Source organism: Vidua macroura, chromosome 6 (genome assembly GCF_024509145.1).
Source record: "Vidua macroura isolate BioBank_ID:100142 chromosome 6, ASM2450914v1, whole genome shotgun sequence".
Taxonomy (NCBI): Eukaryota; Metazoa; Chordata; class Aves; order Passeriformes; family Viduidae; genus Vidua; species Vidua macroura.
Window position 1 is genome coordinate 26,589,881 of NC_071576.1, and position 21,568 is coordinate 26,611,448.

A 21,568-nucleotide genomic window follows, 5' to 3' on the forward strand; every position below is an offset into this window, starting at 1 on the left:
TACAGCAAGTTACCTAAAACAGCAACTCACTTTTGTATTGGTATTTTCCTCATTTAATTCTGCTTTCAGTTTTACTTACTGTGTAGGTGGGGATTCAGAAATTCTATACAGCAGACTTGAAGTATTTCCTGTGTTAACTACATCAAACAGGAGCTGTTTGATGGCAGCTGCTGAGTGTACTAGTCTCCTTGTTAATCTTGTATTCTCAAAAATCCATGCTGTTCTACCATCTTTCAGATGATTGGCAGAATGCTTTTTCCAAGCATCATGCAGCCATGATGGACATTTTTTCCCATAATTATAAGATAGAGACTGCTAATTACACTTTGCTTTTTTTGTAGCATTATCACCTGAAAATTTATTTGCCAGATATTTAGAGCACAAATGAAGAATGGCATAAGGAAAAGAAACTATAATGTTAAACCTCCAGCCTGACATGCTCCCTTGTCAATATTTTCTCAGTGGAAGTCCTTCAATCTCAGAAACATGGACATAGTCAGAGGAGACCATCTCACAGGTGGCAAATGAGATTTTAAGATCAAAGTCAAATTAGTGCTTTTAAATATTTTTGGTCTTTTTTGAAGGACAGATGAGATTAAGATCCAAAACTGAATGATAAAAAACATTCACAGCAAAATTATATTTAGTATATAATGTAAGCATATTTTCAGTAGATCTTCTAATACACAGGACTTTTGCTTATAGAGACCACCTTAAAAAAATATCACAAAGGGGAGAAATTCATGTTCTAGGATTCTAATTTTACATGCCTAAATCAGAATACTTGTCTTTCTTTCCAGGTTTGTTCTGACAATAGTTTTTTGAAGCAAACTCCTGAGTATCCGCAATAGGTTTATGTCTAAATTATTCTCTGGAATAACTTGTCTCAATACACTGCCCAAATCCATAGTTTAAAGACCCTTAGCATCATGCTTGAAGAAGGTGCAGTAACCACCTAATCTCTCCATCTCACAATAAACTACATGGATTTGGTCTGAATAGGAATTATATTGATAAAGAAGGCTATTGTTTGCCAATGCCCATAAAGATAAAAACATACAATATCTGAGTCCTGTACTCTATCCACCCCCCCTCTTTACTTACATAAAAGTAGAATAAAATCCTCCAGCTAGAAATATTTATAGAAAAAATTTACTAGAAGGGTATCAGCCATAGTCTTGGATACTGAATGTATCTCTTCTTTAGCAAATTCTATCCAGATGTAGATCCCATGCCACAAATTTGGCATTGTCAACAGCTCAGAATTAAAAGGGGAATTTTCTATAAATCTGTCAGATTTATATATTGGAGCTGCATTTGTTAAGGAAAATAGTGACTAAATAAGCTGCATTGTCCTTCTAATCTCAGGAAATTATTAGAAACTGTAAAACCATATATAAATCAAAACCTTTCCAAGGCCCTAAGGGCCTTTATTTTTTTCTGAGTAATGAGCTCTATTCCTTTGTCTCTTAAAAATGTGTTTGTTTACATTAATAAAATTTACAATCATATGCATTTAACCATCTTACTTGGTCATTTTCCAAGCAGCCTCTGGAATGTGTGCTTCAGATGAGCTTTATTTAATGCCAGTATTATAATGTTTTTTTCATTGTTTTTATCTCAAAAAAATATTAAATATAGTTATCTGTATGGCCACCAACAGGAATGCTCTAGTTAATTTTTTTTTCCTTTTCACATAGTAATGCTTATTTTAAAGATCCCAACACTAAAAAAACCATGGGTAAGAGTGATACAATTATCCCTACATTATATTTATTTTTTATGTTCATCAGCTAAAGCCCGTATCATTATACCTCATAAAAAACTTGACTATGTGAAGGTTAGAAACTGCAGAGTAATTTCTGTGGACCTATTCAAGCAATAGGGCAGAAACTTGATATCAACTTTGTGTCCCTGCTATTGCTAGCCATCAAATTTATCAAATATTATTTATATTTTAATTGGGGTGGATTAAAAAAAAATAATGTCAGTATATTTCATGTCATAGTACCATGTAAGCCTATCTGGCAACATATGTTTTCCCTACTGAAAAATAATCTTTTCTTCCCCAGTCAGTCCTTCTCTCTATAGCAGGGATGTTTTTTACAGCAGTTGTAATCAGATCCAGATGGAACATTTCCTGTTTCTTAGTATCTGAATATGCAGCTTCTTTATGTCTTGAAATTACCATGTCCTTGTCATAAAATAATGACTTCCCACTAATTCACAAACCTGGGTATAAAGACAAGAGTAGATTTCCTTCAGACCTGCAAGCATTTTACCAGCAAGGGCAAAGCAGAAACGGAATCTGAAAGAGCCAGGTGTGGGAAATATTAAAGGTAAGATTTCCAGAAAGCTGTAAAAGCAGGCCTTAGAAACAGAAAGAACAGAAAACTTAGAGCTACCTGCAGCTGCAAAGTCTGAAATTAGAAAAGTTACAATAGTGCAGCAAGGAAGGGCATGAAACAATAGTTTGAGTTTTAGGCTTGGCTAAGATAGACCTTAAGACTGCAGAAAAATAGGCTTAGCAAGATAGTAGAAGGTTTTAAGCTTAATAATTAAGTATTGTGTACTGTTAATAGAGAGCATACAAGCAAGCATTGTGTGAAGTAGGTGTATGTACACTTTTAGTGATTGGCTAGAACAATTGTCTGTAAGCTTTAGCAATATGCTATTGGCTAGAAAGTTTTTAAAGTCCTCTGTAACAAAGAAATGTTTGGCTGCTGCGGGCAAGACTTGAGCTGTTGTCATCTTCCTATTGTCTCAACCATGTAATGAGACTGATGCCACAATAAAGCTCAAGGAATGTATCCCAGCAGTCCCATCTTGTTTGTGAAAAACCACCAACACAGCCAGATATGTACACATCAGGAAGAGGGGGTGTGGAAGGTGGGCCTGGGCATCTCTGAGCATTGATTTCTGGACCACCCCCTTTGTTGTGCCAAAGAAAAATATAAAACCCAACACAGAGCAGAGCAATAGTCACATTCTCTTTGAACTTGAGTATATGAAATTCAGGACAGGTCTAGGGGACTTCTGACTTCCTCTGTAACAGAGGTCACAGAATTCACATCACTGATCTAGAGGTCTCTTTCTGTAAGTGCACCTAATCATTACAAAAGCATTTTATCTTAATCTTAGGACTAGCAAATTGTCCTAAGATTGTTGACATTTATGTATTGTCAACATGCTATGTATTAACCATTAATTATCCTACCTATCAAAAACATCCATCTTCTTTAAATTTAAAAAAAGTAGGCCAATAGTGTCCTTCTAACTAAGTTAATTTAGTAATGATAAATTCAAAGGAAAAGGCATTTTAAATGAACCCAGCTTTACAAACCATTTACAGGTGTGTTAATTTGGCATACAGTCAGAGTAAACAGTGTACAATTCTTGCATCATTGTTTCTCAGAAAAAATGCATGACTGTTTAAAGGCATAATGCAGAATTGCCACTCAAATAAAGACCATCATCTTGCTATAGAGGAATGTTGACCTAGGCTGGAAAGTTTTGGAAACATTTTGTAAGCTTCACATTTGTGTATGCAGAAAGGAAATGTCTAAACTTGCGCTGAAGAAATCACTGCACACTGAAATTAACTTTTGAATTGGCTGCAAACCTTAAATACCCAAGTGACCAGATGAACAACTTTGGAACAGATGCACCTCTGTAACTCTTTCAAATCCATTCTGAAAAATATTTCAATCAAGAGAAAACACTGCTAGAAAACATTAGTATGCCACTAGTATGACATTTCTGAAAGTTGATCTTAATTTGCACTAATTTGGTTCAAAAGAACATGTATCAGCTAAAAATTAAAAAAAAAAATAAAACCAATTTCGCAAAATATCTAGAAGTAAGTAATCCTTAAAGCTGTCATCCTAGCAATTTTAAATGTGCAATAGCGATGAGCTGCTTCAAACACAGATAAAACCCTTCAAATTGGATTTAGCTACTGTACCTCCTTAGTCTCTTCAGAAAATGCTTGCAGAATATCAGTCTGCCTGGTGTAGTTTCCATTGGCGTCCTGTAGACCCTGGAGAATACGTTCTCTCAGAACCAGGACAGAAACACGTAGCTGGTGCCAGAGTAGTTGCACTGTATGGATATCGACTATCACATTGACAGAGTAAGACAGAAGCTTCAGGGAAAACTCAGTCTCTAGTAGAGCATGAATTTGTTCAACATGATCAGATATATCTTCACAAATATCCTGTAATGAAAAAATAAAGTAGATATTTAGCTACAGGCATGGTCCTCCCATGGATCAGATCTACTTTTCATGTACTTTTAATTAAATGCAGAATAGATTTTTTTCATAGAGGAAATATACTGTAATTAATACCTCCAGATTTTTTTTTCTTTTTTTTTTTTTATTCATGGCAATGCTACAGCAACTGAACCAGCAGCTGTCCTATTTGGCAGTACTGCTCAGTGAGTGCAAAGACAGCATACAACAAAGAAGGATGGCACAACAAGATCACATGAATCACAAGCAGAAAACTAACACCATAAAGTGACATCCTAGAAGTCAGCAATAGCAATGGAAGTGGTAAGATTGCCAGGAGCTATCTCTCTCTGTTCTACACACACACACCAGTTAAAATGCAAAGAATCTGGTCTGTGCCATCATGAAAGAAATTCATTTGGACAGAATTTAAATCCAACCTCTATAACCAAGAAGGACACAAGTCTGGGATAGACTCAATGGGAATAAGCTATTTCTGCTACCCATTGCTGTCTGTGGTGGTTACAGGGCACTGATTTTTGCACAGTCCTGCTCTGGGCACAAAACTGAACAGAAAAGGGAAAAGGCGGGGAGAAAAGGGAAAAGGAGAAAGAAGGACAACAGAGAAGCTGGAAACATCTGTGTTGAGAAAGGAGAAAGAAAATATGGGCTACCAGGTTATAAAGCCAAAATTTTGATGGGATGGTATCCTCCAAATTTAAAATTAATGTTAGAGATTATTAAGGTTATGCTGCATACAAAGTAAAATAAATTCAATCTACTCTTCATTTTTTTGTGAAAGGACATATCACAATGCTAAGGAGCATTTAGGCATATACTATTGAGCAAACATCACTCTATTACACTTCAGTTTGAAAATTATGTGTAAAAGGCATGTTATATACAAGTAAGGAAATGTGACTAAAACACTGAAAAAAATTGGCACTGGATGGACCTAGAAGTTTTCTCCAACATCTCTGGCAGTGACTTAAGGTGACTTAATAACATACTTAAAGTCAAGACCTACTTATAAAAAAATATTAATTTCATTCAAACCTCCTGAAATCTTTTTTATATATATATATATATATATATATATATATATATATATATATATAAGTGAAAATAATCGTGATTTTGCATTTCAAATTTACTATTGAAACAATTCTATCAGACAATTGCAATGAAATCTTATGTCTCTGATGACTGGGGTTTTGTATGGCAGTAGAATAACAGGAAAATTAGTAAACCTTATTATTTCTAAATTAATAATACAGCACAGTACTTTCTTTAAGTTCAGATTTGGCATCTTCAGTATGAAAGTAAAGACAAAGTATTTAATATGTAATTGCATGTCTGTAACAAATTAAACCAAATTTAAATCTCTAGATAGTATTAAATAATTTTGTACAACAGATAGTACAATATTAGCTGTTATCAGGTGCCATTATTAGGGACTCATTTTAATAAAACACTGACAGTTACATTAAGTCCTATGCAGAAGTAGTTCTCAAAAATGCCAGATGAGCATAAGTCTTTGGGGTTTCAATGAGCAGATCATTGCAGATGCATTGAGAGAAAGGCAGTATCTCTTCCCCTGTACCCTCAGTCCCTTGCTGTAACAAGCAGCATCTCTATTTGCAAGTACAAAACACACAGCCTCACCTGCCAACATGCAGTGCTGCAAGTGCTCAGTGCTTCCAGTATCCACACAATTCCAGGTGAGCAAGTGGACACTCTAGTGACCAGATTAGTGTGCTCATCTAATGCTATAAACATGCAGACAGAGCTAAAACTCTCTGAATTTTGGAAAAAGATCCTATTATCCGTTTATCCAACTACAACTGATACGCGACTGAAAAGCACAGCTGTAATTCTATGTTGCTTCAAGTGTTTAAAGAATATTTCTAATTAATTAGTTTAACTCAATTTGCATTTACTTCTTCAAGATTGTTAATGTTTTTTCCTCTTGGCCATAATGCAGTTTAATTTTCATTTCAGTTATTAAAAAATAGCTCATGTCCAGTAACTGTAATTTTGTAAATTAGACACAGTCTACAGAAAAGTACTTAATAGACCTCCATTTAGACTATGTATGTGAAGAAGCTTAGGGATGTGCCAGACTCCAAAACAAGTTTTTAATATTTTCAAGCTTTACACATACAGTTACATGCTGAATTCAACTAACATATGAATTCTCAAAGCGGTTGAAAACAGAAAGCCATAACAAAAAAGAACTAACAATGAAAAAGTGTCTTCTGACAATTGCTTGATAATGTACTGAAAATATTAGCTAATGAATCTAGATTATACTCTAAATCAAGACTTTAGACCCACACTTCAAACAACTTTTCTCTTGATGTCCCATTATGCTGGCTACAAAAGCATCTCAAATTTCTGAAGTAGACAAACTTTCCACAAAAAACCAACTTTGTACTGAAATGCAAATCCCAGCACCAGTAGGGGTTTGAAAGAAGCAGATATTTGAGAGCATATGCTGTTAATTTTTGCATGGCTTGCTAGAAGTTGCTCATTTTTCCTCAAAAAGCAAAGTCTACTCATTACTGTGGCACAAAGCAACAGCCAAGGGCTTTATATACTAACAAGGCAATTAACAGCTCCTTACAGCTTCAGTAACATGGAGAGAACCTAAGCCTGAAATTGGTCACTTCCAAAATCACATTCTCTGATCTTAAATAAGACTACCATGTCAGTAAAAGACAAAGTACCAGCTCTTAAAGGATTTAGGTTATAGACAGTATGGGTGGCTTACATAAAGCTTGTAAAAAATAATTTAGGCCCCTACTGATACCCTCTTTCCTTGATTTTAATTGTCATATGATGATGTGAAGGTGAAGGCTGTACCAATGACAGAATAACTGTATAAATGTTAATGCTAGCCTTCAGGAGAAAATACTTATAAAGAAATGCTAACTTTTGCCATGTAAGTTAATGCTGAATAGTGTTCAGCAGAACAGCATTAATAAAGCTTCATCCTACTTACCTGCATCTTTTCTCTGAACTTGCCTGGCACAAACCAAGCATATTAAGGGGAAACAATACAATGTCAAATCCAGCTGACATTTTCTAGTTACATTTTTTCTTTTTACTGTACCTGATGTCTAGATCTACATATAATTCAGTAAAATTAAATAATTACACCTAGCACAGCTTTGAATTCAATAATTTTCTGTAATAATTCACACAGTTCAAATAGTGCACAAAAAAGTCATATAAAAGTTATGTAAGTTCATGATTTTATTGAGACTCAGCATCAAGACCTGGTACCGTGGTTTCATTCTCCTCATTTTTCCTAACTCCTTGTAGGTGACAGCATTAGATAGACCAAAACCAGCAGAACACTGTTTTGTGCCTTTTTACACTTTGTATTTATAAATAAAGAAGAGCAGTGTCACGAGATAGTACCTAAATGCTGCCATGAGTGCCAGTTGCTCTTACCAGAAGTGGCAGATAGATAAAATAAATCATGCACTTTTAAGTAATAATCTACTGGCATCTGTTTCTAAATAAACATAGTTCCAGGTCAACAGTAATAATATAAAACCTATACATAGATGTGGACCAAATCTTCCCCATTTTAATAGTACCTAGTTTCATATCATAATAATGTAAGATAATTTAATTTTTAGATAATATCATTAGATTTTTAGAAAGCACCATTGCCGAAACAATTTTTAGAATCATTAATCTCACATGTCAGCTAGGCTTTTTCATACTGTTTTTACACTGTTTCATAGTGATATTAAGGTAAAGATTTTGTCATCCTCTCATGGGCTTTCCTGTAGCACTAACTGTGGAATTTCTCAGGCTACAAGGGTTGTACCCCATTTGGCTGCCAACTGCCCACTTCACTCAGTCTTCCAGACAGCTGATTCTGTAATCTGCAGCTGCTGAATCCTTCAGCCTGCTCATAGCCCTCCATGTCAACTAAAATAGCCTGAATCGCAAACACTGCAGTAGATGAAGAAAAAGAGCATACACAAGAGTCAAGAGTCAGTGAAAACCACTTTGATGTTGACTTTCAAAAGCATTTTCTCTCTGGTCCCTAAGAAATTGTATTAAGATGTACATGAAACTACTGAAAGATGAAAGGTTGGAATATGTTGCTTTAGAGTTAGTATCAGCAACAGAGAAGCTATATTGGAGATTTTTTTCTTTGAACTTGCAGTAAAACCTCAGCAGGAAAAACAGATTGCTACTGCATCTCACAACACTGTACATGTAAATATAATCTATGATTTAAGAAAATTTCTATCTATTTGGTCTTTTAAGTGCTTTTTAATTCTTCAGAAGACACATATTTCAATCAGAATGTACAAATTCTTCTCTTCAGGAAAAAGAATTTTTGAATACATGCTACAGAACTTTTAGGTTTGTTACTTTAATTGGACTTGAAAATTACAAATTAACTCTCTGCACTGCCCTTTTATGCTTATGCATATATAAAAAAGGAAAAGAGAGATTTTTATTTCTGAACATCTTTTAGAATGGTCTTTTTCCTTTAAAATGCACTCTGACTTCACAAAGAAACAGTTTCTCATTTTTCTCATCCCTTCCTGCTGCACATGCAGTGTTACAGTAAAGATAAAACTGTTCTGTCCTATTATCGGTGAAACCTTAAGAGCAAATGCTACACATAATTTTTTGCAGGTATTTTTTAAGTAAACAATTAAGTCAAACAAAATAACCATACATGAACAATCCAGACTTTGACTAAGCAGAATCAACTGCCAGGGGAAGGCCTGGACTGACTCGGAGTTACCAGCCTGTCAAAAAGCCACTGAAGTACTCTGGTGCACTTTGTATGGATGTGGCACTCAGTGAGTAAGAGAAATGAATGCATTATCCTGGGTGAAGAATGCAGAGGAAAGCAGCTACCAGGAGGGCTCTGAGTTCACTGACCCTTGCCTTCTGCTGACACTGACAGCTTGGGAATACCTTGGTCTTCAAAGCTTCTCTGCTCTTCCCTTATGATACTACGCATGCTACTGATAGTTTCTTTTCCTGGCCCACCATCATTTTCTGCACATTATTCTCTTTACCAGGTTGGCTTTTATTTTGATTAATTTACTCTCATTATTTTAAGTGAGGAACATTTTAATTATTGCAAAATTCCAGCAAGTGGATCTAATATAATTCAGTTTCTATTGTACAAATATTGCTATTGAAAAATGCTCAAAAAAGTTTTGAAAACAAATACTTGGTTTTTGGACTCTAAGTAGGCATGTTTCAACTGTGTTTTGTTATCTCAGGAATTGGTGAGTTACATTCTCATATCCCTGTATTTAGAAATAATGTGAAAAAGATGTAAAATAATCAGTTCTTTGACAGAGCTGCTAAAATAGAAATGGTTTCTATGTAACTAACAAGCACAGAGTTTCTCTGTGATAATTTATTAGTTGTTTATGTGTTTTACTAGTTTGTTTGTTGTGTAAGTATATTGGTTGACTATTTTTCTGCAAGGAAGATGAGCAAGAAGAATGGAAGAAGATATGATATCACACGCCAAGCATTTCAGGCTGAGGAAAAATGCCTGAAATGTTAATGGTGAAACTCCTGTCCTGGGATTCCAGCAATTTGCATTTGTTTTGCCATATGGACCATTGCTGGGGCCAAAGGATCGAACATACTGGGAACATGCAAAAGGATCCTTTTGTCCAGAAACAGGGCAGTTGCTGCTGGAAGTTATTCCAGATCACTTGCCAGGACCAGCTGCACTGTCCTACAAACCTAGGCTAGCCTGTACTTTTTCCGCAGGAGGGAATGGCTGCAGGGAAGAGAGGCTGCTATCAAATGTTTATTTCCCCTATTAAATTTAATCAGTAATTTAATGGAAAAAAGATTTTCTGAACACAGCATTCACCATAGGCCAGATTCTTAATTACAAGGAAGGATTTGGATCACCCAGGAATCTTCAAATAGCCGATGCACAAAATCACTCTTAAGGCCTGTGGTGGAACTGGAGAGTCACAGGAAAAGTTATAGCAGTAAAATGAAGCACATCAGAGGTGTATTGAAAGAGAATTGTGTCTGGGATAGCCCCTTCTGAGATATTCCTGACAACAGGAACACTGATGTGTGAATTACATTTGTGAAAGAAATTGCAAATCCAAGGTGAATGTAGCAAAATGTTGTTGAGGGAAGTGATGCAACCTCTGCAACTAAATATTGTTTTCATATTCCTGAACTTCCACTGGTTCTACTGTGCAATGTGCCTACAGCTACCACCTAAAAACCCTTTGAAAGCTTAAAAAAAAAAGATATGTTCTTGTATCCCCAAGCCTAGTGTTTAGAGAATTTTCCTATTGAAGGTATCACTGTACAACATTCCTTCTATGCATAACTGTACAAATTTTCATTTATCTTACTTTAGTCATGATAAAGCAAACTGATTTTTATCAAGGCCTCACTTTGAAAATTTTAAAAGAATTAAAACTTGATATAAAATGTCATATTTGTGCTGACTGAAGTCTGGTTTTGTACTACACTTTGGAAGACATCATTGCAGAGGTACTGTAGAAAAGTTCTTCACACAAGAAGATAAACAGTGCTGAACTGTGCAATAGAGTAGCAGGTTTTGTTTCTAGCTACTTCTGACAAAAAAAGAAAAATACCAAACTCCTGTGAAAACCTAGTAAACCAAGTGGTAGTAGAGCTAAGTTGGGGGAAAAAAGGCATTCTTTAAATGCCTGTTCATTGAATAATGGTAATTATATATATATTTCTAAATTACACTGGTTATTTAATATCACAAAGAAATCAGAAAAAATTATGAGCTAGCTTTATACCAAGCACATTCATCATGTGTTATATATACATATCTCTAAATGGAATATCTATTCATATTTATGAAATGAAAGAGAGAAGATTTATTAAAACATCTTTCAAATACCCTGTAATACTCTTCACACAACTCTACTTTTTCTACCATAATAGAAGAATGTAGGATATATTTTCCATCTCTCTTGATAGCTACCTTTGAGTCTTACTTTTTTTACTCTTTTTACTCAACGCTTTCTTGCTTTCTGTATACCATATATACTAAGTGTAATTTAAAAGCATTTCTAACTATTTTAAATTATAAACACCCAGAAATAAAAATTGAGGGTGCAAATGGAAGTATATTTTCCTCACAGTGAACATTTATGTTCTGCAGTAGCTAAGCCAACCAGTTCCTGGTAGCCTGGCCAAGACCAGGCAGATTTTGACCCCAAAGTGTAGAGAGTACTTCACTGGCTGTGAGGAAACCCCAACTACCATTCCAGGCTATACATACAAAAACTTAATGCTATAAAAAAATCATGTCAGCTATTTGAAGAATCAGAAAGACCACTCCTATTATTTGACCATAACTTCCATAATTTTATCTGCAATATGGAGCAGCTAGCAGAATTCAATGCTATTGCACGAATTGCTCAATAATTCTCCAGCAAAACTGGTTATCCTTTTAAAAGCAGTGATTTTCAAACAACTATGCTAGCAAACTATTAACCCTGGCAGTTCAGCTTTGAATGGGTCCCACTCTTGTTCTCTCATAATTTTCAGTTTGAAGAAGATTTGGAATTACTCTTGGCATAGAATAAGAAAATTTCAATAATTGTTTAAGCTTTCTGCAGGGCCATAGGATCTTCATTGCCTGAGCTCTGTTTTCAGGTGAGACAATCAAAATAGGGGCATCTATCTTATTTTTTCAGTTTATAGATTTCTTTAAAAGACTCGGGTTTTTATTACATTCAATAGATTTAATTAGAACAGCTGCTTTTAAGAGAAGACTAGGTAAAAGAAAAAATTTCTTGGAAAAAAGTCTCATTCTTGAAATAATGAAGTTTTAAATTACAAACACAATGTATCACTACATAAATAGCACAAAGTATCTTGCACAGCATTGAACTACTGAATAAAAGGAACTTCAAGTTCACACAGGACAAAAATTCAGGCCTTCTGCAGAGGCATGCAGAACACAACAGAAAAATTTTAATCAAAATATTTTGACTTGCTTAGGCCAAAGAATACTAACCCCATTCACTGAATGACTTGATTGAAGTTTAGTGACTATAACAGAATTTAATAAAGGATGGTGAGACTACTCTCATCTCAAATGAGATATGAAGAGTCAGAAGTGAAGAACTACCATCTGTGCCAGGTCTTCTATAATGAAAATTGATAGCATGATAGGAAGTTTTCAAGATAAGTGGCTGTTTATATCACTGCAGCTAAGTCTCCAAGAGCTTCTGTGACATGTTTTTGAAGTTATTTTCCATCAGTCATTATTTGGGACAGCAAAAGGGACAGAATCTCTCCTGGTCTTTATTACCAGACTTTAGTTTATTGGCACTGTGGTTCCCTTTTATGTTGTTCAATGAATCACAGAATCATTTTGATCGGGAAAGACCAAAAGCTAGCATTTAATCAATGCAATCTTATGAGAATTACAGAGATTTTTTTTTTTTTTTGCTTGGTTTAGTAACATGGTAAAGAAGACTTATTTTGCATGCTGCTTGATGTTTGTGACCTTCCTGCCCTCTCTCCAGAATGACAAATATTGAAGTCAGTTGGAAAGCCCTTGTAGATCTTCCAATGAGTTAGTAACAAGTACAAAGCACTTAGAGCATCTGGAGGAACTTCCTGTAGTCTGAAACAGCTACCACCTACCCAGCATACCAGGAGGATTCTTCCATTCTGGATATCACTTACTGTATTGTAAGAGTCAAGGTTAGAATGTATAAAGCTGTGCTATAAAATAATTTAAATAAATAAATCCCCACATACCACATTAAAAAAAAAAACCACACACAAACAAAAAAACCAAACCAAAACAAAGCAAACAAACAAACAAACAAAAAAACCAAAAAAACCCACACCTAAATTTGCTATATTGAGAAAAAACTATTCAAAAGACTAGAAGAAAGCTATTTTACATACCTAGCATCTTAAGTGAATGAAGAAATAAAGAAATTGATCTTAGGAAAAAATATATGTCTTAAAGACATCTAGAATGTACAAGATTTTTATTCTAATTTCAATTCTGTAATTGCATAAGGAATTTATTTAGTTAGTTATGGATAGAACTCTTTGGGCAGACTAATCAAGTCCCTTCTCACAGAATCAGAAAATGGTTTGGGTTGAAAGGGACCTTAAAGATCATCTCATTCCAACCCTGCTGCCATGGGCAGGGACACCTCCCAGCATACCAGGCTGCTCACAGCCCCATCCACCCTGGCCTTGAACACTTCCAGGGATGGGGCAGCCACAGCTTCTCTGGGCAAGCTGTTCCAGAGCCCCACCACCCCCCCAGTAAAGAATTTCTCCCTAATATCTAACCTAAACCCATTTCTCTTTCCATTCAAAGCCATTTCTCCTTGTCTTGTCACTACAGTTCCTGATGATTATGATTTTTATGATTCCTGATTAGATGAGATATTAAAAATTGTTCCTCATTAGTTTCTGATATGTGTGACATATGTCACAGAGAATGTTCCTGTGGGTTTTGACCTGAAATCCAATAAAGACAAAAGTAAAAAAAAACCCTGCCAAGTTTACATCCACAAAAGGAAAAATAGGGTAGGAGGTTTTGGAGGCTTTTTTGGAAGGAATATAATGGAGATTAAACTGGAAATCTGGTCTTAGGGACTGGTATGACATTCAAAGTTATCTGAACCATTCAAACCACTTGCTTACATAGGACCCTACATACAAAAGCAACTAACATATATTAACTAGTATTTCATGCTATCTGATTATTTCCAAATCTCACTGTTGTCATCCTGCATGGCTATAATGTTAATACAGATGTATATTTATATAATGTTAATACAGATGCATATTTATATCTGTATATATACAGATGTGTATAGTATCTTTTAAAAAAAATATGTCCATAGTATCCTTGAATTTTTGATTTAGATGTAGAAAGTGTGCTGTATAAGTAACAAATGATGAAAAACTCAGTTTTGGCACCACATTTGTAGAAAATTGGTCAGAAATATTTCTAAGATAACCTAGTAAAAATTGCCATATCTACAACATAAAGCACTTCCTTACAATAAAGTTGTCTCTTCAAAAACTAAAATTCTCTGTCAATAATAGTTCTTGTTCTGGCTGCTTATAAATACAAGCATGACAGACATTAGCATTTTAATACTAGAATTGGGGCTCAATATTTAAATTAGACATAATATTTTAGTTAGAACTATTCAAATACACCGTACTTGTAATTTAGAAACATGAGATACAACACTGTAGAGCACATTCTAACAAGATATTCCTACAAGGCATATTCCAGTGTGACAGTTCTGAGAAGACAGCTTATGCTCTGTTAGGAGAACTCTAACAGTGCTGATTTTCTGCTTTACTGGTGTAAAGCACTGACACACTTAATGGCTGTTAAGACATTGCTGCTTGAGAAAGTACTTGTGCAGTACCCAGTAGGACTGAAGTGCTTTGAAAGAAGGAGGAAATGAGCAGCGCTTATCTAAATATTTATTCATTTCTATGTATACATGTGTATATATAGGAAAATATATTTATTACAGATTGCTAACTGGAATAAGATCCTTGATTTATAAAGCACTTCATAGTCAGTGTCATTTCCATCTTTAGGAATGCAAGACAGCACGGCCTGTGAGATACACTCTTTCTTATGCTGACAGTGAACAGTATTACCTCTGAACAGGCTTCTTTATATACCATTTTCTTTTCAAGTTAAAGAGATAAGTCATAAATTATCTTTGTCTAGACTGTAGCTTTCAGTGATGAGTGTAACTCTTGCCACTGTGCAGGCTCAATGAGAAAGAGAAAGGTTGTTTCCATGCCTGGGCTTGTAAAGCAACTCTTTGAAATTCAATAACCAAACTTGTCTGTGCAGAAGTTAATGAACCTAAGTGGCTTCAAGCTTCTAATATGTGTTTGTGCGTTTAAGTCGTGTAAAAATATATATTTCCTGCAAAAACAGTCATCATCAATTTAGCCTTGAACTGAATCCTAAATTTAGACAAAGACAAATCTTCCTCTGATAATAAGATTCACAATAAATGACAGTGGATCCCTGAATTGTGGCATTCTGAAGTACAGACAGGGAATAAGAAAGGTAAGTGGCACATAAATTGCAAGTGTTCCATATTTCCATATTCTTCCTGTAACAACTGGACTGGCTCTGTAGAGCCCTAGCTGGGTCACAAGCTTTCCTCTGAGCTGAAGGGGCCACGCCAGGCTGGGCTGGATGTGAGCCTGGAAATACAGTAATCCCTGCTCAGTATCGCTCCAGCTAACAGCCCTGCCAGAGCCTGCCTCACCCTGCCCAGCAGGGCAGCTGCACTGCCTCCCCCTCCTGCACAGGTCATAGAAAATGCCCGTGGACACTGAGGGACTGTCTCATTCTGGTAGGTTTTACTGTACAACAATCTTGAAAAGAACATTTTGTATTTTCAACACATTTCAAAAATACAATATATTTCTGTTCAGGTCATCTTCTACCAAAACATAAAATCCGTAAGGCTATAGAAAAACAAAAAATATTTTCCTTTTCTTGACAAGCCACAGTCAGATTAGCCAATCTTGGCAAGTTTGAGTAAAATGAAAGGAGAATTGGTATTTTGAAACAATCTTATTTCTCTTACAGCTCCCAAATATTGAGGCCTTTGCACAGACACATTTTCACCACTTCATCAAGAATTTTTTGAGACATTGAGTAACCGAGCCAATGGGAAGCTCGGTCAGCTGAGAAATTCTTGAAATAGTATTGATAACAGCAAGTCTGTCAAACCTAATATATTTATATATCCCCTCTACATCCATTCTCTTAAAATTCTACCACTGACTATAATTCAATATCCTGCCCAACATGAATCAAAAATGTCCTACATTAATCAAATGTTAATATGTTATGTAGAACATTGTGATTCCTCTCAGCCATTACTATAAATTAACTTCCAGCAAGAAGACCTACTAAAACCCATACCAACTGTTTAGCTCTTTTAATAAGGGGTCGAGGGAGGCCACAGTTCTTAATAGAGACATCACACTCCAAGACTGAAGCATGAAGGATGGCAGAACATTACAATTGCTCACTGTAATGACCCTTTCCTGAAACATTAATCCTACCATCCTTTGAATTTCAAAGTATGAAGAATTTCTAAAATTTACCATTACTGTTTATATGGATTCAGGATCATCAAAATAATTCATAAATTTCAGCTGAAGATGTTTATAATTTATGAAAATCATTTTGCAGACTTAAAATGAAATTCAGGTATTAATCAGAATTGAACTTGACTCTACAGTTTCTGATTTTGTCTCTGAGGTAAACATACTGCAAAAACAAAGTAAACCAGAAATATTCATTCCTGAGAAAGTTTCTTCACTTTTCAGCAAAGACAATAGATATGGAAGAGGCAATTACCATACCAACTATGTATCTCATTCAAGGCAATCACATCAACATTAAATGCAAAATCTGTTTGCACAAAAAGTTATCAAGTCAGAAGAAAGGCAAAAGAAAATATCACCACAGATGTGACAATAAATGAAACATAAGCAGAGACAAAGGAATTGAGTAAGCAAATTTTAAAAAGAAACCTCTACATGGCAAGGACTGTGAGCAATAGCAAGCAGTTTGCACATGGAGGGACTGCTCCAGCATGAACCCAAGAGTGCTGAATAGGGATAAACAGCAGATCCACTTCAAAATCACACTCCCAATCCAAAATAAAATGGTAATATAGATATACCCACAGAAGAGCAAAAATACCTCTCTAGTTCTTCTTAAATGGAATAGAATGAATTCAGACTCCTACTTTACTGAAACATCTCAACAAATGAAGCAGCAATCAGAAAAGGATATGAAATAATAGCAATAATAGGCACCTACTACACTTAGTCTAGTATTAAGCACAAAAAAGCTGTAGCAGAATTTTCCACTCCTTTCTAAGCTTTAAATGAAACTTTCACAAATAGCACTTTGGAGAAGAATATGGCAACTGCCATTACAGAGATGAAAAGTACTAATTTGTTTAGCCAGCAAAGTCTAAACAAGAGCAATTGGCCACTGACGCATGGGCAGCTGAAGAGCAAAAATAAAAACCTTTTAAAAGTCAATGAAAAATTCCTGTCCAAATAACAGATGCAACTGCTGCCATAATCTATGGGCTGATTTCCCATTCGTCTGGCACCTTGTAGAATCTACACGTCAACAATTCTCTATCCAGTGCCAACTTTTGCTTCAGAGGAGTCAAAAACCTTTATCATCTTAAGCCAATGCAAATCTTTGAAGAAAACAGCCTTGGCTAACCAAAAAACTCCTGAACTTTTCCTGTAGACACAATTTCAAAAGAATGAATAATTTTGCAGAGAGAACAGATGCTTTTGAGCAGTCTGAGCATATTCCTCAGGATATGACACACACAGAATTGTGAGCTGAGAACAAAACTAAAACAAAGGGCATTTGGAAAGCATACAACCCTCAGAATACTTTTTAAATGGTCTTCTGAATTAGTGCAACTGTGATATGCAACAGATTTTTCAGGACATTTGGTGTCCTTATGAAAAGCTACAGAATTTATTAGGGTTCTAATAGAATTAATAAAATCTGCATATAATGATGAAGTTCCTTGTTTCCTATTACTTACATTATTTTCAGTCTGATGGTTTCCTAAACCTTTACTAAACACCTCTTTCCACAATATAGGTCAAAACTGTAGCCAAAGTTATGCAATTAGACTCTTAAAGTGTCTATTTCTAACTATACTGTGACCTATAAAAAGTTAGCTGAGTAATGTCTAAGAGACTAGAGAAGATTGAGCATTAGGTTTCACCTCAACACCCAGTAAAAAGCGAAAAATCTCCACATGGAAACAAGAAACCAAGAACTTTACACGTGACAAACATATTCTTTACCTTCAGAAGTGAAAGGTTTTAATTGTTTAAGCCCAAGATTGTGATTGCAGAAACTTTATCGTGTATAGAACAGGGAGTGAAAGAAACTGAAAAATTCAGAAATCTACATCTACACAGAAAAAAAATGTGTCAATTTTGCAAGTTAGATTCACAGTGCACAGGAAACACAATGTACTGTTTCAAACTAACACATTTAGGTCATGCAATACTTCTAAAGAACTTGAAAACCAACTGATTTATTAAAAATGCTTTTATTTAAAAAAATCAAACTGAAAATTTATTGCTTTATACGTTTTTAGCATTTTGTAAAATATTTCAGCTTAACGGTGTCTTACCTCATTTATACTGGAAGGAGAGTTTTCAGTTATCAGCTTTGCAAAAAAAGGACTGTCCCATTTCCTTTCCTCAGCTAAAGGAGTTACATGCAACCAGCAATTCAAAAAATATATGTCTGTTTAAAAGACAGACAAGTAAGCCATAGATGATCTGTAACCCAATCCATCTTCAGTGCAGAGTCAACAGCTTTTGTTTTACATGAAATGTAGAGAATTGTCTGCTGCCTCTACGTGTGTTATTGTGCAGATCAAGTTTAGGCCTGTCTGCTCTTCCCCTGCACGTTCTGAGCTACAGTAGTGATTTCTCAACATCCAGATCTGCTGTGTGGCAGCTCACTGAAATTTCAGCCGACACTTGGAGACTTGCAATTAGCAAGGTTATTTTAAGCACTGACCTAAGTTCCAGCAGAATGTTGATGGCATTATGACAGGAAGGAATCCAGTATCATATCAGTCACTTGGTAACACTGTAAAGCTGATCTTGGAGACGAGACCCTCTGATTCACAGCATAAAATTGAAGATCTGACCCCAAATTTACTTCAGCTTTTGTTTTTAAGCTTTGACAAGAGTGGAAATATCTACTTGGTTCACATTAGGAAACTTAGAACTTATTTTAGGACCTGGTAGATCATATGCTTGGAACAAATGTATTAATAGGAAGTTATTACTTCCCTAATGGAGAGAGTCATTACTTACTAAACAGAGACTGTTACTTTTGCAATGTTCATATTTTTAATAATTAACTATTACATTCTAAATGGGAGAAGAAAATAACTTAGAGTTGTTGAGCTTATTACAGCTGGGCTCTATAACAATACCTTTTCGTTTCCCCCTGGTTATTTTGAAAAGGGCTCCCTCTTCTGTACAGGCCTTTGGTAACCCTGGATTCCTTTGGAATTCTCTAGCTGTCTAACTATTTCTAAGTCATGTTTAAAGGCTCAGTCATACCTCCACACCCTCATTTGCTGTTCATTCTCATTCCTCCCCCTTTCCCCCCTCCCTCCTTTCTTTTTTTTTTAATTCATGGATCAGCTTTCCTGTTCCCACCCATCCTCATACTTGCAGTAGTGGCAGACCTAACCCCACACAGGGAACCACAACAAACAGCTCATCTGACTGTATAGATTAGAGCTGTACTGGTCAGCCAGTTCATCTGTGTGCACACACACCCAAGAGAAGCTTTTCTGAAAGCACTACAATCAGAAATGTTATTAAATGAGAGAGTTTTGTTTAAAGGAGAGTAAATGAAGAGAAGAAAAAACAAACCACAAAACCAACCAGCCAAACAAAATCTAAAAAAAGTTGCTGCTTTTGCAAATTATTTCATAACTTCTACACATCACTTATCACAATGAAACTGCTCCTTTGATGTAGTAAAATTCACTGAAGGCAAAACGTACTTTTAAGAATACTAAGAAAACAATGGTGAAAACAACATAAACTCCTGTTGTCCTTTTAAAATATCAAAGCTATCCTGAGTTACATACAAATTTGAGATGGCATTCAAAACAATTAGCAACAAGGCAACCATTAGAGATATCCCAAATAGCAAAATCTAAAATACAGCAGTCAAAGTTTTCAAATATATCACAAGATGAAGAGCTGGAGCTTTTGAATGAACTGACCATTCATATACTTTTGAGATGGTCAGCTCTCAGAAGGATACTGTAGACACCCCAGATAGCATACAGCACCTGAATGCATAGGCAGTGCTGAAATCTGAACATAAAGACAGAAACATTACTGTCATAATTACATAACTACCTTCCTTCAAAAGAGTAAGTTTGAGAGAACATTTCTTATTAAATACCAGAACGTAACAATTTGAAGACATCATGAAAGCATTGGCTTGCTACTGCAGCTTAGTCTCAGCCAGTAAATACTCTAAGGAAGTTAAGAAAAAGATTTTTTTGTCTTGCTCAGACATCCTCTTTTTTAAAACTCAGGAACAATAAAATCTGCATTTAAATAAATGTATTTTCCATTTTAAATCTATTGCTGAGCATATAAATAGGATGACCTCTGTAGAAGCAAGCCAAAGTCTTAAAAAATGAGGGTAAAAGAATTTGACTGAAAAATGGCAGTAAAATCACCAGTAAGGCAATTTTTTCCCCAGTGCTTAATAAAAAAGGAAATTAGGACTACTGACTTCAGAGTAGAGGGGAGAAAAATTTGACTGTAACAATGTTTCCAGTTTTGGCCACAGTTGCTTGCTCTGTGCTCAAAGATTATATCCTACACTGCATTACTCATTTTACTCAAGTCATTTGAACAGTATTATATGAACATTTATGGCTAAATTAAAAAAAAAAAATCATTGCTTAAAATTATTTCAAATCATTTCAGTGAAGTTTCCTTCCATTTCAGCCTCAAATAATTCTGGATATAGAAATATTGTATCTGTCCTAGGAAAAATGAGTTTTCATCAGTTGCTAGTATTTAAACAGGTAGTTACACAGGCTACAGTAGATTGTATCCTTTTTGCAATGTGAAATAGATTTTCTAAGTTAGTTAAAACTGTAATTTTATTTATAGGAAACAATAGCATAACATGTTGACATGCTATTATTCTACCAGGGTTTCCTCTGGTTTGGGGCTTAAATTGTAAAATACTGAGAAAGAACAACTGAGGGTGGGTAGCTCAGTTCTCTCTTTGAAACTTGATTCATACCTGCCTAATAGCAGGAAATCCATTTTTTTAATATCAGGTAACACCAAGAAACATATCTCAGAACACTGTTTGCATTACTAGGTAGTTTTGATTTGTTCATTGCAATCCCTGTTCCAAGAGGGAGCAGTAGATGAGTTAAGTTGGGTGAGAAAGGCACACAGTCTACTGCTGAGTGTGAAATGGACTACCATCTTAATTAGGAAAACTATAAAAATCATAAAATCAAACCATGGTGAAAGAAATACAAGCAGAATAATATATTATTCTGTTATATATTAAAGTGAGCTGGCTTTAATAATGAAACACTGCATAGTAGGAAGACAATTCAGCAGAGCTGCAAGGTTTCATCATAAGTGGTTTGAAAGATCTTTATTGGTAACTGCAAAATGGGACACATTTTTAGTGAGTTATTCTGGAGA

The 21,568-nt window shown here is 35.2% G+C and overlaps 1 protein-coding gene across 1 annotated transcript in view; it reads right to left on the minus strand.

Moving 5' to 3' along the window:
• AKAP6 (A-kinase anchoring protein 6) overlaps positions 1-21,568 on the minus strand; it is a 214,325-nt gene that overhangs the window by 177,912 nt on the left and 14,845 nt on the right. The window contains exon 2 of the mRNA XM_053981199.1: positions 3,965-4,216. Within this exon, the coding sequence (XP_053837174.1) occupies positions 3,965-4,216 (252 nt within the window). The remainder of the gene's footprint in view (positions 1-3,964; positions 4,217-21,568) is intronic.